The following is a 17,281-nucleotide window of genomic DNA, read 5'->3' on the forward strand; positions in this document are numbered from 1 at the left end:
GTAAAAATTACATGCATTTACTTTTGGAGACACGAAACCACTAAGCAGGACTGCCAACAAAAGCAAAAGATGAACTTGAGACCTGTATTGAGCAATTGAGCACCCTGGGTCATTTCAAGGACATAAAGACCTCATCCCAGCATATGAAGAAAAACATGCAGCATCACTGCTTCTCCCTGTGTTCAAGATAAAAGAAAGAAGGTAAATTCTCAGGCATGTTATGGTTTAAAAAAAAAAAAAAAAAAAGGAAACCATGCTTTTCAGAACTTTTTAATTTTATCCACATGATAGCAATTTGGAAGACAGACTGAATACATCCCACTTCACAGAATTTGCATGTATCTCCGACCACCAGCAATGAACAGGAAGTGGGTTATGACCACAGTTTTTTAACTCCACTCTGCATGGAACAGTCACTAGCATTTGGTTCAATCCTTTTAATCCATGACCACACCCACCTGGCATGAAGGTGTGGAAATCCATGCATTTTTTGTTCTGAGACACTTTTCCCCAGTGAACATTCTCTGGATAAGTCTCAGAGTAACCTGAGTCAGCAAGAACAGGAAAGACCTGACACATTTACTACCCTCTGCCCTGAAGGGGAAGAAAGGAGGCAGAAAGAATTCAGTAACTTTATGCCTGCTAAACATGAGGCTGGCATAAAAGAAAGCCATCAGTGCTTAGACAGGGACTGTGCTACTCACAGGTGACAGGTGACATGCAGATGCCTACCTGAGCCCTGTTCTCCCTGGAAAACCTCAGTGGAAGGGAAAGGCACTCCCTCCCCCACCCTGTTGGGGTCTGGAAAACAGCAGGCTGCACGAGGGCCCCTCCCCCATCAGACCAGGAGAAGACTCACAGGAAGTCCCCCTGTTCACCCATGATAGGACCAGGTGTAGACCTCCCAAGTCCACACATTGTGGCTCATCCATGATTAGCTCAGCTGTTTGTCCCACTGAACAGGGGCACAAAAGCTGGCTAGTCCCACTATGGTTTGGCTTTTCTCCTTCCTCCAGACCCTTAACATGGGCTTGCTCTCAGACTGAGCCACACACAGCCCCTCCTGGGGGACAGGAGGACAGGCTGGCCTCAGGGAACCACCATGTCAGCACCACACCTTCTTATGCCCGGTTTGTTTACTCCTTTCCTGCCTTCAGACACCTGCAGGTCTTATGATCACCGTGTTCTCCCCATTGATGTAGTCACTGCCTCTAATACAACAGCAACTCTGCTCCCACTACACGGCCCCTGCCCCCAGTGCAACAGTGCCTATCCCCCCACCCAGGCTATGCAATCATTCCGCTCAATACAGGACTCTCCTTACTCAATTCGGATTCTTCATTTGACACTGCCCAACAACACCCCTTTCCTACCCAAACTTTACCCAGGCCACTGTCCTCTCCACAGGCCCCTGAACTGTGGGTGGCCCACACTCTGAGCATCCATGAGTTGAGGAACAAGGCCATGGGGAACTGAGCCAGCAAATCTGTCCTTCACCACAGGGGCGGGATCTGGACAGTGGGCTTTCTTGCTCATCTCTGTCACACAAAAAAGCAAAGCCTGGTTCCATTTCACTGAAGATGCTGGAGGATATCTGAGACTGCTCCTGGTTCTTGTTAGCACTTTGCACTAAAGTGTCCTCAGCCTGTTCGATTTGAGTTTACCTACCGGGACCATGGTGAGCCCCCTGATCTCCATTCTGAGATTTACTACCCCTGGATGTGGTGGTCCTCCCTCCTTTCACCAGGTGGGATTCAGCTGATCACAGGGAAACCCGGAGACAGGGATTTGACAGGAAGATGGACACCCATCCCCAACCCACAACAGACTTTACCTCCTGGGGGAAAGAGGAAAGAACCCCACTTGTATTTCCACTCTAGTCACTGCTCATGGAAACAAAAAGGCAAAACTGAGTCATGGTCCAAAGGGATGTCCTTCAAAGTCATAATTTGCAACCAAATCAACCAAAGACACCAATAATTAGTCCCAGTAAAGCTAAACCAATATCATAATTTTAAACTTCATGAAAAATGGGTACCTGGTGGCTCAGATGGTTAAGTGTCTGACTTGGGTCAGATCAAGATCTCACAGTTCATAGATTTGAGTCCTGCATTGGATTCTGTGCTGTGAGCTTAGAGCCTGGAGCCTGCTTTGGATTCTGGGTCTCCCACTCTTTCTGCCTCTCCCCCACTTGTTCACTCACTCTCTCTCTCTCTCTCTCTCTCTAAAATAAACATTTAAAAAAATATTTTTAAACTGAAGAAAAAGAGAAGTGATGTGAAAATGTATCTTTCACTAATAAAGACTGAAAAGAAGAGCAGACACAAAACCAGATTATTCCGGTATCACAACAGAGGACTGAAAATAACTTTCAACAATGAGGGGTCTCATGTCATGATAATTTAACAGGCACTTTTGGGAATGTATAATTCAAGACTTTTTTTGTAGAAGTATATAAAGTTGTATGTACACACCAACAACAGACACCTTTTTATCACATCCAGTCCAAAAGACATTGTAATGGGAAAGAGACATGTGGTACATAACCGTGTGATCACTTCAAGTCTGAGGTAACAACATCTAGGTCACACAAATGTAGAGGACAAAGAAGGCCAGCTAAAACCATCAGTGTTCATATCAGTGACACGAACTAGGAATTCATACACTTAGGGTCCCAATCAAGGAAGAGTCACCTGGAAACTCAAAACCATAATCACAACAATGAAACTATTTCTCTCCCGCCTGAATTTTCATGAACAAAATACATGAAGTTCTATACCTGAAGTTTTCCCAAAATTGTGTCCATTCAGGATCATCTCCATTGTACTGGCTCACATTTTCAATAAGAATTTAAAGGAGGATAAATGCTATGCCACAGTGTGTCTATGCTCACAGATTCCTGGGATACCTGAAGGCTTTTCCATGGTGCTTAAGTTTATGTGTGTCCTTGAAGGGAAGAGGGACAACTGAAGGCTTCCCCACAGAGCAGTCATTCGTAAGGTTCTGCCCACTGAGGGTCATCACATGTACATGCAGGTCTCTGGGACACTCGAAGGTCTTACCAGAGTCCTTACATACAAAGGCTTACTGTCCACTGTGCAGCCTGGTGTGTTCTTGAAGGGATCGGTGATTTGTCAAGATCTCTCCCCAGGGTATTTCTTCATATGCACTCGAGGAGATGAGAAGAACTTGTATGCCTTCCCACACCTCTTGCATTCATAGGGTTTAGTTGCGCTGTGTGTTTTCAAATGACTTGAACATTTTGCAGCTGACAACTTTCCCACACTCTATATACTCAAAAGGTCTCTCCCCAACATGTGTCCATATGTGTACTTCCACAGTGACGGGCACCTGAAGGTATTCCCACACTGCTGACACTCATAGGATCTCTCCCAAGCATGTGTCCTCATATGTGCTCCCAAGTTTCAAGGAGATGTGAAGGCTTTCCCACAGTGTTGACATTTACAGGGTTTTTCCCCAGTGTGTGTCTGCATATGTATCCATAGATCAGTGTGATACATGAAGGCTCTCATACATTCCTGACATTAATAGGGTTTCACTACCTTGTGTGTGGTCCTGTAATGTTCAGAGGTCGATGTTTCCTGAAAGCTTCCCCTCACTCCTTACATTCCAAGTTTCCACCCCTGCGTGATTTCTCACAGTATGTAGTACAAGGGTGCACTTGCGACTGAAGGCTTTTCCACAATGCACACATTTATAGCGTTGCTCGCCAGTGTGTGTCCTCACATGGTCTCGTAGGCATGAGTTATACCTGAAGGTTTTCCCACACACCTGACATTCATAGGGTCTCTCCCCTGTGTGTATTGTCACATGTTCTCGCAGATTCCAATGATATCTGAAGGTTTTCCTACACACCTGACATTCATACGGTCTTTCCCCAGTGTGCGTCCTCATATGTTCTCGCAGGCATGACTTATACCTGAACGTTTTCCCACACTCCTGACATTCATAGGGTCTCTCCTCCGTGTGTATCTTCACATGACTTCGCAGATTCCAATGATATCTGAAGGTTTTCCCACATTGCTGACATTCATACGGTCTTTCCCCAGTGTGTCTCCTCATATGCACTCGCAGGTCTGTGTGATTCCGGAAGGCTCTTCCACACTGCTGACATTCAAAGGGCCTTTCCCCAGTGTGCGTCCTCATATGTACTTGCAGGTATGACTGATCCCGAAAGGATCTGCCACACTCCTTACATTCATAGGTTTTCAATGTACTGTGAGTGGTCATGTGACGTTTAATATGACCATACCTCTGGAAAGATTTCCCACATTCCTTACATTCATAGGGTCTTTCCCCAGTGTGTGTCCTCATATGTACTCGCAGGTTTGGGTGATGCCTGAAAGCTTTGCCACACTCCCCACATTCATAGGGTTTCACTACATTGTGTGTGGTCATGTGACATTCAAAATGTAGACGTATCTTGAAAGTTGTCCCACATTCTTTACATTCCCAGGATCCATCCCCTGTAGGTCTTCTCCCAGGTACAAGAAAGGTGTGCTGACCAGGGAAGGCTTTCCCACACGGCTGATATTTATAGGGTTTCTCCCGAGCATGGGTCCGCACATGTTTTTGCAGGCTTGACTCATACCCGAAGGCTCTCCCACACTCCTGACATTGAGAGGTTCTAGCCCCGGTGTGAGTTCTCATATGACGTGTAAGGAAGGAGTGATATAAGAAGGTTTTCCCACACATGTCACATGTATGGACCCTCTGTACACGGTCATTTTGCACATGACCCTGAAAAGAAGAAATGCAAGTGAAAGCTTTTCCACATTTCTTGCACTCTAGAGATTTTTTACTACTCAGACTCTTTGCGTATGTCTCTGATGCTCTCCCGGTGTCCTGACCTTCATAGGGTTTGTCTACAAGGTCTGCATCCACATGAGTGCTGAGGCTCGTGATGGAGCTGCAGGCTGGGCAACATTCCTCATAGGGGCTAGGTTTGAGTCCTGGGTGAGATCTTTGCAGATTCCCTAGGAAAAAACCATCTGTGAAGGTTTCCCTACACTTAGCACATTCACAGGATTTGCCTCCAGTAGGACACCCCTCATGCACAGTAAGACTTGTAATCGAGTTCAGGGTTTCTCCACATTGATCTCCTTCAAAACGTTCACAGACACTCTCCAACAAAGGACTGCTGTTCAAAATAGGAAGATACATGGTAAGGGAATAGTGATTAGAAGTGATCTCTTTAATAATTAATGATCTATTGATGCTTATTAATTATTATTGGACTACATAGTGGACATTTTCAATGACTGACTATGGTTGTGGCACTGTCTGCATGATTGCAAAATGGTTCAAGCTTACTGTTCTCCTGAGGACTCAAATAGAGTCATAACGTTCAGGGTTTCTTACCTATAGTTTTCCCTGACCATTTTTAACAACGCAATGGTTTTTCAGATGATCAATACCTAGAATGCATTTATAAAAACTTCGTTTTGTGAAAGTTTTGACTACACGATTGTTGTGCTAGGTTTACACCTGTTCTCTACTTTCAGGCTAGTCTCACAATCGCCAACATTCCCCATTCCTCCCTTACAAGCGTCACTCACCTCAAAAGCCCTTCCTGCATTTGGGTCAGATCTCCACTGCTGTGAAATTTCTGCTTCTCTACAAACACAGAACGGGAATCATTTTTTGTAAACATTAGTATTTTCTCTTCACTCAGAGGCTCATTCTGCAAAGAATTCTGCTAAGTCTTTGATGCACTCATTTTACCTTGACTGGGAGAAACTACAAGAATTCAACTACAAGCCTAGTTGAATTTCGTGGAAATGACCTGATGCGTAAGGTTAAAAAACAGGTCATATGTCTGCTTCTATTCATATACTGATCCCGAAATGGAAATGAACTTCATGAGGAAGAATGGTCATGGACCAAATTTCTGAGGACCCTTGTGACTTGGGGCTTTGACAATAATAAAGTGTCTGAAATGGCAGCACGTTCATCCAGAAATACTTCAAACTAGATGCAGACTAATGTGGAGATAAGACTTATTAGAAGAGGCAGTTAGGAAGGAACTGGGCAAGACACACACATCCACACCCTACCTCTACAGGAAGACAGAAAGACTGGCCATGTGGGCTACAATGGATGAAAAGTCCAACAGGGAGGACAGGTGAATGGCAAACATCACCCTGCTCATACAAAGCCTGAGCCATATTTCTAATGGATGCATCCGAACGCCAATCCCTTCTCCAGAACCTGGTCCAACCGAGGGTTGGCCAGTCTGAGGGCACAGAGGCCTTCGGTGGAGCCTGCCTGAGCTGCTCAGCTGCCATTAGGAGATTAGATGGTGTGTGTGGTTGCTGCCCTGCCCCTGAGAAGAGCTCAGCAGGAGGGAGGGTTTGAAGGACAACAAGCAATCTGGAAGATGGGCCTAACTTTCATCTTCACAGTCATGATGACTGATAATTGTGGGACTTTTTATTATTCATTCATTCATTCATTCATTCACTCACTCATTTTTTGGTAGAAGCATACTGACCTATATATTCATGTCAGGTGTGCAACATGGGGATTCAACAATTGCATACATTACAAAATGCTCACCATAAAAAGTGTAATTGCTGTCACTATACAAAACTACAAAATTATTGACCATATTCCCTGTCCTCTACTTTTCCTTCCCATGACTTATTTATTCAATAAGTGCAAATCTGTTCTTCTCAATCCCCTCCATGATTTCACCTCTCAATGCCCTTCCAATCTCACAAACACCAATTTGTTCCCTAGAGTTTTAAGTCTTCCTATTTTCTGCTGTTTGTTCATTTTGTCATTTAGATTCCACATATAAGTAACCTGTTTTATTTGTCTCTCTGTCTGACTTATTTACTTGGTGTCACAAACATCAAGAATTTGTCCCTTTTATATTACTGAGGGACAGTCCCTTGTATGTAGATACCACGTCTTCATTATCCATTCATCTGTTGAAGGACTCCTGTGTTGCTAAGGTATCTTGAGCACAGTGAACGTGGGGGTGCACGTATCTTACTGTCGTGGTTTTTACCTTTGGTGAACTACCCACAAGTGAAATTACGGACCATAGGGTATTGTTGTGTTTCCTTTTGTTGTGGAAACTCCATACTGTTTGACAAGCTGGCTGCACCCATTGAAATCCCACCAATGAGGCGTTTCCCTTTCTCCACATCCTCACCAACACTTGTACTTCCTGTTTCTTTCATACTAGCCATTAGCTCACCTGGTTTTAATTTGCATTTCCTTGAGGATTAGTGATACTGAGCAGCTTGTCATGTGCCAAGAGGCCATCTGTATATTTTCTGTGAGAAAATGTGTATTATGTTCCTCTTTCAATTTTTTATTTTTCCTTTTGTTTCCCTTACCTGAAGGGATGATTCCACAAAAATAATGCTATGGCTGATATCCACGAATTTAGTGTCTCCATCTTGTCTTAAGACATGTATGCGTTCAAGTCCTACACCGAGGTGTTTAATCCATACTGAGTTTCCTTTCAAGTAAGGGGTACAAAGCTGCCCAGTTTCACCTCCTTGCAGGTAGCTGTCTCATTTTCCCAGCACCACTTACTGAAGAGACAGTCTTTTCCCCTTTGTACAGTCTCAGATCCTTCCTTGTAGATTATTTTACCATATAAACTTGGGTTTCTTGGGGCGCTTGGGTGGCTCAGTTGGTTGAGCGGCCGGCTTCGGCTCAGGTCATGATCTCACAGTCTGTGAGTTCGAGCCCCGTGTAGGGCTCTGTGCTGACAGCTCGGAGCCTGGAGCCTGTTTCGGACTCTGTGTCTCCCTCTCTCTGGCCCTCCCCCGTTCATGCTCTGTCTCTGTCTCAAAAATAAATAAATGTTAAAAAAAATTTTTTTTTTAACCTGGGTTTCTTTCTGGACTCTCTATTCTGTTGTCTTGATGTTAGTGTCTGGATTTGTGCCAGTACTATACTAGTTTGTTGAGTGTAGTTTGAAATCTGGGACTGTTATATCTTCAGCTTTGGTATGCCTTCTCAAAATAGCTTTATTTGGAATCTTTTCTGTTTTCATACAAATTTTAGAATTTCTTGCTCTAGTCCTCTCAAAAATGCTATTCATGAAATGATTGACAGGGATTGCACTGAATATATACAGTGCTTTTCATAGTATAGGCATTTTCAAAAAAATTAGTCCATACAATCCATGATAATGGTATAGCTTTCCCTTTACTGTGTCATGTTCAGTGTATTTATTAAATGTTTTATACCTACAAGAGTATGGATCTTTCAACTTCCTTGGTTATTTTTTAACATAATATTTTATGGTTTTTGAACTACTTGAAGATGGGTTTGATTTCTTAATTTCTCAGCTATATTGGTAGTAAATAGAGAAATGCACAGATTCTACAATATTTGTGTTCTGCAACTTTTATAAATTCATTTCTTACTTCTAATACTAATTAGTGAAGCCTTAATGATATTCTATGTACAGTGTCATATAATTTGCAAATATTGACCTTTTCTTCCTCTTCCTGAAAAGCCAAGTGAAGGTATGGAGCCATCCTTACCCACGGAGGACAGGTTCCTGCAGGTCTCCAGAATCACATCTTTAAAGAGGTTCCTCTGACCATGATCCAGCAAAGCCCACTCTTCTGGGGTGAAGTTCACAGCCACATCCTCAAAGACCACAGAGGCCTGAAACATACCATACACTCTATTGCTGCAAAGTGCCATCATCACCCACGTGTGTGGGAGAATGAAGGGTGTGGGTTAAAGAATGAAGAGTGTGGGTGACAGGCGGGGAGCTGACTCCATTCCTAGGACTCCTGAGTCACAACAGAGGGTGAGGACAACAGCTGACATGGACTTACACACACCCAATTTACTGGGTTATTTATACTGAGACACATCTGAGCAGACCGGTACTGTACAGATTGAAAAATGAAATATTCACTGGACAACCCAGATATCAGGACACATGTTTGGCTTGCTCAAAGACGATTATGCCTCGTCAGCTCCAAGAACTGGAACCAGAATGTCAGGATGCTGTGGACACTCAGATTCCAGGGCTGCTTGATGGGAGCAGCTCTCGCCCTGGAAGGAACAAGTCAAGAAGCCTGCTGGAGTCCCCTCTCTTCCAACAGGCAGACACGACCCTTTCCCCAGATTGGTTGGGCTCTGGGCACGGTACACAGGCCAGGGCCCGGGCGCCTGGCACACCTGATGTGTAAGACGAATCTGGGGCCTTAAGAAACGTGAAGTCAGCAGGGCCGCTCAAACATTTAACCCAGGGCCCAGAATTCAAGGAAAAGGGCACCAGAAGGAAGAGTCCCTAAGGGATTGTTGGGGACACAGCCACCCCTCACTTTAACACAAGAGGAAGAATCATAGCGTATGGGCCGCTTTCAGGCACAGGCCTGAGATGGAAAGATATGCAGCAAAGGGCACAGTGAGCACACAGCTGAATGCACACGGGCTCCTGAGTGACCTGCCTCGAAATGGCCACAGGCCCTAACTAACCCCTGCGACTTACAACCGGGCACAGGTCCCACACAGGGAGCATTCCAAAAGTTCTCATGCTCCCTCATGACCCCATAACTGTAGCCCCTCAACACCGCCTCCCGGCAGACGATCTCTCCTTTGCCATCCTGCCCGCTGCTCCCTTGCAGGGTATTCAGCAAACTCCCATCTCCTCCGTTCTGTCTTGGGGGAATTCTCTCACCACCTGACCTGCGGGCCTCCCCCTGATCAGGTCACCCCACATTTGTTGGCCTTCACAGGGACCCTCTGCTGTACAGGGCTTCGCCTGGGATTTTCTAGGAATTTTCTGGGAGTTTCCCTTGATGGACTGACTCTAGAGTTCTCTGGGCAGCTGACAACCTCCACTTGAGGTTCCTCCTTGGTGAGGATCCCCGGTTCCAGGGGGTGTCTATGGCACTGCCCTTGCCCAAAAGGCTGAGGGATTTCCCCTCTTGCCCTTCAGGGGGATCCCTGACTCCCGCCACTTTCTTTTTGCCCTTTGGCAGGTGCAACCATATTTACTCACCAGGCAGCAAATTTCTCTATCTCAGGGGCTCCCCGGTATGGTCTGTAGGTCTGAGGGTGAACAAGGCTGGACCATTTGGACCTGTAAGGCCAAATGACCCCTTTCCTTTCCTCTCCTCTCCACTCTGTTCCCAAGGTCGATTCCCAACGAGTGGCACAGGTGGCAATGGCAGCTCGGCCGTGGTGAATCCGCACATGTGAAGGACTCAGCTGGGACCCTTTCCTGATGCTGGCTGAGTCTCGGCAGCCTTGCTTCTGTCAGATTCCCCCCTTAACTCCTTAGTTCCCATGTATGCAGCTGCCATCTTGATCTACAAGCAAACACATTCCTACACATCTGAGTGCTGAGTCCCTCCCTCCTTTTGCATAAGTTCAATGAGAATGTATTCTCCTTGTAACAGGACACCATTGGACACATTGGTTATTTTACTAAGGCTCTGACTGGAATGTTAGATTTGACAGAGACCTGCATAGACTCAGAATAAGCAGACAGCATGAAGGAATTAAGGTAGGCTTACTGGAACCAATCAAGCCTCCTGGAAATACTGGCCTGATGCCTTGCTGACAGAGTTCCAGCAGCTTTACCAGGTGAGTAAAGAAAGTCAACACCAGGCAGGTGCAGGAAGCCTCAGGATAGTTTGGGGACCTTGAGAAGAGGAAATCACATAAACCTACAGGCCTTGAAGACAAGTCTAATGAAAATATTTGAGGGGCACCTGGGTGGCTCAGTCAGCTAAGCGTCCGACTTTGACTCAGGTCACAATCACACGGTTTGTGGGTTCAAGCCCCATATCGGGCTCTGTGCTGACAGCTCAGAGCCTGGAGCCTGTTTCAGATTCTGTTTCCCTCTCTCTCTGCTCCTCCCCTGCTCATGCTCTCACTCTCTCTCTCTCTAAAATAAACATTAAAAAAAAATTTTTTTTTAATGTATATATATAAAAAGAAAGAAAATATTTGGCTTGTCTTCTGCCCTCAAGGGGCTATTAAAAGTTCAATCTAGAAATTCCTTATAAAATTTTTAAGTAAACCAAGCTCTCAAAAAGAAAGAAAGAAACATTGGGGCGCCTGGGTGGCGCAGTCGGTTGAGCGTCCGACTTCAGCCAGGTCACGATCTCGCGGTCCGGGAGTTCGAGCCCCGCGTCGGGCTCTGAGCTGATGGCTCAGAGCCTGGAGCCTGTTTCCGATTCTGTGTCTCCCTCTCTCTCTGCCCCTCCCCCGTTCATGCTCTGTCTCTCTCTGTCCCAAAAATAAATAAACGTTGAAAAAAAAAGAAAGAAAGAAACAAACAAACAAACCCTGAAATGGGCAATCACTGTTCTTGCTGAACTTTTGTAAGTAAGTAGGCCATTGTGTTAAAACTGGACCTGTTTTACAAATGAATTGTTCTTGATTTGGCTATCTCTGGAAATAAGAGTGAATTCAGAGAGAAAAAAATTATGTTTCAGTAACACATTTTTGTAGGTATTAGACTTTGATACTATTTCTTAGAAACCAGACTAGGTCCTGAATTCGTCTGGTTTCCTCAAATTTCTGGCTACAGTTCTCCAAACTAGGGTTCCCATCGTCCATTCTCTTGAGTTAAAGTCATTAAAAACCAATCTGCCCTTTTTCCTCAAGTCCTGAAAACCGATCCTGAACAACTTGAGGTCAGCTTCAGAGAAACCACCATACAGCTCATGTAGACACAATCTCCATGCTTGTGTCTCTAGAGGGATAATGACAGGAACCCATGGACACAGGATTTTGTGATCAGCTGGAAAATGGGAAGGACTCCCCAACAACTGCATGACTCAACTATCACCCTGACCAATCCTGTGTGACTGGGATCTCAAAATCGCTCCTTAAACCACAGCGTACCCCACTCCATACGCTTAATACGGACTTGTGGAAATAACGGATGGGATCACGTTCCTTATCTTGGACTGGAGGATGCACTTGGGGATGCTCTTATCTCCCAGGACAAGTATCTCCCACTTGCCATCGATTCCCATAATGAGGATATAGTTAAGGGGAGACATCAGTCGCCCCTGATTTAGGCAAGTGGATGTCCGCACGGCAAGTGCCGCAGGGCGGTGGCAGAGACAGGGACACCAGGACACAGGGGGCCAGGGAAGACTGGTTTTCTAAATTTTTTTTTTCAACGTTTATTTATTTTTGGGACAGAGAGAGACAGAGCATGAACAGGGGAGGGGCAGAGAGAGAGGGAGACACAGAATCGGAAACAAGGCTCCAGGCTCTGAGCGGTCAGCACAGAGCCCGATGCGGGGCTCGAACTCACGGACCGCGAGATGGTGACCTGGCTGAAGTCGGACACTTAACCGACTGCGCCACCCAGGCGCCCCAAGACTGGTTTTCTAAAGGGTAAAAGGGATCATCAGATTCACGGACAATAACCGAGTCTGGTGGATTTAACTGGAAACAAGAGGAACACACGGACAGAAAGTTCCAGCACGTGTGATCAGACCTGCGCGATGGAGGAGTTTTCCCACAGAACAAAAGACGGTCGTCTACACAGGAAGAGACGGGGAAGTACAAGTCTACTAACAACGCGAAGGGTACAGAGAATCCAGAGAAAGGATACACCCTGACGTGGAGAAAACACAGCAGGCAGAAATGAAACAGCCTGAATGTCCCCAGGACGTGAAGGAAACAGAAGATGAGGAAGAAGACATGTGAGTTACAGGTCACAACACGCTGGAAACGCTTCCACAGAAGAGCGAACCCACACGTGAGAAATGCTCAGCCCTGGAGGAATCAGATAAACCAACGTGTGACGTCCAGGAGACCCCGTGTCACACACTCGAGCTGGACGCCATGAAGTCGCAAGTGACGGGCCCCAAAACCGACATGTGGTTCACACTCCGCACCCCGTTTCCTGCTAACGTGTAACTTACCAGCTACAACATGCAATGTCCCCCCAGCGCAAAGGACTTACGAGACAAGACCACACTGCCGGCAGCAGGAAAGCCCACAAAAGGAAAACAGGAACCGGAGACCCCACGCCCCATCATCCCGGGACGGAGGGCTTCACCGGACACACTGAGCCGCAAGCACCCGCCCGAGAGACACAGACGAGCCCTGGGCAGCCACACATCACCGGTGGCACTGCTGACATTCCCCTCTCGCACCGCAACAGAGATCAGGTCGAGTGACGCCTGCTGGGGGGTGACGACACGGAAAGCTGCCAGCACAAAGAGGTATGGCCAAGGGACAAAAGTCCTAAGTGTCACCCACACTGGATTCCCAGGGCAGCGAGAGCCTCTCCAGGAACAACGGGCCAAGCACCAGAGCAGGAGCCGCTCGGATGGGTCACCCACGGCGCCCACACCACACATGACACCCCAGTGCAGAGGGTGACACCCAGTCCCCCCATGAGCGCCAAGCTCTCCCTGCTGACACCGGTCCTCTGGGATGGAAGGAGGGGACCAGAGACCCCTGGGGACTGGACTCTGAGCTCCACACGCCCTGCACCTCCGCCTCTGGGGCCACAAATCTCACCAGAGGGGAAACCCTCCCAGTTTAGGATCTGAACCCTACACGCTCTGTGTTCATGACCCTTCCAATGGCACTTGACCCCGAGGAGCCTTCCCTCAGTCTGACCTGCACAGGCTTCCTGTTTCCACAGATCCCACTTAACCCCACAACCCCTTGGACAATGCCAACACCGGTCCTCGGGAGACACCCCAGGGCGGCCCCAGCCCCTTCCCCACTGGTCCCCACTGATCCCGGGGGCTGGAGGCCACCTGCAGGCGAGCGAGACCCCACCGCACCTTCCCTCGCCTCCCACCAGGCCCAGCTTTGGGGGTGGCCGGTCCCCAGCCCAGAGGAGGCCCCAGCTTCCAGCAACCCGGGTCATCCGAATGACACGGGGACCCCAAGCTGCTGTGTGGACAACCAGATGCAGCATCACGGCTTCCACCCTGAGGTCAAGGCCACAGTGGGAGGGGCGGCTCCAGGGCCCCTGTGTGGTTTCCCATGAATGGAAGCTGTTTATCCCTTTCAGAGAATAGGGACCTGGCACCGTTAGAATTGAACCCGGCTCAGTTCACAGAATTTGTGTGCGTCTCTGACACCGGCAATTCCCAGGGGACAGATCAGGAAGACACTTTTCCACCTCTGGACCCTGCGTAGAACTGTCACCAGCATTTGGATCAATCCTCTGATGCATGACTCCACCCGCCTGGCATGAAGGTGTGGAGCCCCCTGCAGACCCCCCCCCCATCCCTGATGGAGAAGGACAGTTCTGTCCTGAGACGCTTTTCCCCAGGGGACGCTCTCTGGATAAAGCCCCCAGTAACCCGGGTCAGCAGGGACAGGAACGACCTGACACACTTACCACCCTCTGCCCTGAAGGGGAAGAAAGGAGGCAGAAAGAACTCGGGCATTTTACACCTGCTCAACGCGAGGCTGGCGGAGGACAGAGCCATCCGTGCTGAGCTGGACAGGGTGACAGGTCCTGCTCACAGGTGACAGATGACATGGAGACGCCTACCTGAGCCCTGTGCTCCCAGGAAAACCTCAGTGGAAGGGAAAGGCACTCCCTCCCCCACCCTGTTGGGGTCTGGAAAACAGCAGGCTGCACGAGGGCCCCTCCCCCGTCAGATCAGGAGAAGGCTCACAGGAAGTCCCCCTGGCTCACCCACGACAGGGCCACGCGCAGACCCCCCACACCCACCCTTTGTGCCTCATCTGTGATCAGCTCAGCGGCTTGTCCCCGTGACCAAGGGGCACAAAATGCTGGCTGGTCCCGCTTTGCTTTGGCTTCTCTCCTTCCTCCAGACCCCTGAACGTGGGCTTGCTCTCAGCCTGAGCCACACACAGCCCCTCCTGGGGACAGGGGGACAGGCTGGCCTCAGGGAACCCCAACGTCAGCACCACACCTCTCTTGCCTGGTTTCTTTCCTTTTATAGGGTTCTTGAGACACTCCAGGGTCTTATGCTCAGTGTCCCCCTGTCGATGTAGGTTCCTGGAGATTTCACTTTTTCCTTGTAATTTCCTGAGACTTTTGTAAGCTGATGGCAACTCACACCCTGGAGACTGTGATCTCAATCAGTTAACCATTTGTTTTTCTCTTTCCTTCATTCTTGAGCGGCTAAAGGTGCCTGAGGAATGTCACACATACCCCACCTGCTGGGAGTGGGGGGGTGGGCTGTCTGCTTGTACTGTGCCCAAAGGCTCCTTTGTTTCCCACATCAGAGCACAGGACTCAGGTTGGTTGGGTGACAGGTCCACCGTGGGTCCCCCTGTAAGCTCAGCGGGTTTAAGGGGTGCCCAGAAAAGCAATCATTTTAGGACCCCAGCTCCATTCCGTGATCTACGCCTCTCCGGCTCTAATTGCCCAGTATATCCCTTGCAGAACTTCCTGGTCCGGGTCAGAATCACAAAGAAATGGAAAAACAGAAAAGCAATCTCAGCCATTTACGACTTGAAGGGAACAGCGTGGAAGCAAAGACTGACAGTCTGCACCAGGCCAGCAAACAGCCAAACCCGTGAAACTCTCCGCGCGGCTTCCAAAGTGAGAAAACCCTGCGTTTCTTACCCGAGATCGCAGCCCAGGACCCCATGCGCGTGCACCTGCTCCCTCCGCGCGCGCTCAGCCCCGGCCCCACGTCCCACACTTACCTCCGCTCGATTCTAACGTCCAAGTCTCAGCCCCCGGGAGCAGCTCTGGCTCCGTGACCGTCACACTGCACGCGTGCTTTCTGGGCACGTCTTCCAGCTCGGTCCGAGCAACCTCACGCCCGCCTAGACTGCCCCCGACAGAGCTCCCCCCCACCCCCACCGCCCCGTCCCCGCTAGGGAGTCGCGGATTCAGAAGCTATTTCCTGAGGCCGCCTTATGGCTACAAATAGTTTCCTTTATGTGACAACTTACGCGGACAGTCTCTACCTGTCCTCCACCGAGGAGCGCAAACTCCTGCTTAGTCAGGTCGTCGCACACGCTCCCCGAATCCCAGGCCTCCCCCCTGCCCTCCCCCAGCCTCCCTTCTCCGTTCCAACCGCCCAGGACCCAGGTGCGGACCCCTGGGGATGGGGACACCCCGCCGCGGCCGCTTCCACCTAGGTCCGGCTGGTCCCATCCGCCCTTCCGGCCCGCGCACTCACCATCTCGGGGCCCCGCTCCGCGCCCTCGGGGCGTCCTCCTACGCCGCGCACACCCGCAACCTCGGCAGCGCAGGATCCCACTGCAACAGCCGCCCAGGCGGAGAGCCACACCCACCGGGCTCTCGCTCGGGCCTGATTGGATGGTGTACAGGCCCCAGCTCCTGATTGGTTGATCCTTTAGTCCTTGTAACCTGAATGGATGGGTTCCGAAGATAATCCCCCACAACCCAATTGGACGTTACCAAGCCACCTCGCTTCCTCACCGTGATAGGACAGCCTTCGGCCCTTCCCGTTCTGATTGGAGGGTAGTCCTGGCACCGCCCCTGTGACCACAAATTGGGCAGATCCCCCCAGGCCCCGCCTTCTAGCCCCTGAGTGACAGGCTGGCGGTACACACGTGTCCGATCCCTCTTTGGGGAGGTCTCACTCAGCAGAATGCGCTCCAGGTGGCCTGAGCCGCCTGCCTCCTATTCTGTCCCGAGAATCCGACTCACTTCCTCTGCGGAGCCTCCCTAGTCCAGCGGCGGATGGGACGCGACAAACAAAAGGGCCTGGTGACGCTTGTGTTTCTGGTCCACATCCGGTGATGGTGCACCTGTCCGCTGTGTTTAAGAACAGCTCAGTGGGGGCGCCTGGGTGGCGCAGTCGGTGAAGCGTCCGACTTCAGCCAGGTCACGATCTCGCGGTCCGTGAGTTCGAGCCCCGCGTCGGGCTCTGGGCTGATGGCTCAGAGCCTGGAGCCTGTTTCCGATTCTGTGTCTCCCTCTCTCTCTGCCCCTCCCCCGTTCATGCTCTATCTCTCTCTGTCCCAAAAATAAATAAAAACGTGGAAAAAAAAAAAAAAAAAAGAACAGCTCAGTGACGTGGCGCCTGGGTGGCTCAGAGCCTGCAGCCTGCCTGGGATTGTGTGTGTCTCTCTCTCACTGCCCCTCCCCCGCTTGTGCTCTGCCTCTCTCAAAAATAAAAGAATATTTAAAAAATTAAAATAAAAGAGACGGAAGAAAGCTCACTGATCTGTGACCTCACCTAGGAGGAGATAGGTCTCCCAGGCTTTTGACCTGGCCCTTTGAAAGCGAGGCCCCGCCCTCTGAATCAACATCCACTTCTCAGGCCTCAGGGCAATCAAACCCGCCCTGGCGCCTCAGCCAGCAAGGGACATGGGACCC

The 17,281-nt window shown here is 49.3% G+C and overlaps 1 protein-coding gene across 1 annotated transcript; it reads right to left on the reverse strand.

Moving 5' to 3' along the window:
* Positions 1–2,273: 2,273 nt before the first annotated feature.
* LOC123605074 (putative KRAB domain-containing protein ZNF788) lies at positions 2,274–16,247 on the reverse strand. The gene is made up of 4 exons (XM_045491400.1): positions 16,116–16,247; positions 8,535–8,661; positions 5,580–5,637; positions 2,274–4,997 (listed from the first exon to the last, which is right to left on the reverse strand). The coding sequence occupies exons 1-4, from the start codon at positions 16,116–16,118 to the stop codon at positions 4,961–4,963; spliced, it is 225 nt and encodes a 74-aa protein (XP_045347356.1). The 5' UTR covers positions 16,119–16,247; the 3' UTR covers positions 2,274–4,960.
* Positions 16,248–17,281: the final 1,034 nt, after the last annotated feature.

Source organism: Leopardus geoffroyi, chromosome A2 (assembly GCF_018350155.1).
Source record: "Leopardus geoffroyi isolate Oge1 chromosome A2, O.geoffroyi_Oge1_pat1.0, whole genome shotgun sequence".
In the NCBI taxonomy this organism is placed as follows: domain Eukaryota; kingdom Metazoa; phylum Chordata; class Mammalia; order Carnivora; family Felidae; genus Leopardus; species Leopardus geoffroyi.

Excerpts from the sequence above, each read along its gene's own strand:
- LOC123605074 (XM_045491400.1), bottom strand. Across the intron at positions 5,638-8,534 it reads CAGGAACCTGTCCTCCGTGG|AGAAGCAGAAATTTCACAGC; the intron begins GTAAGGATGGCT and ends CTGTGTTTGTAG. Across the intron at positions 4,998-5,579 it reads ATGCAGGAAGGGCTTTTGAG|GGAATCTGCAAAGATCTCAC; the intron begins GTGAGTGACGCT and ends GTTTTTTCCTAG.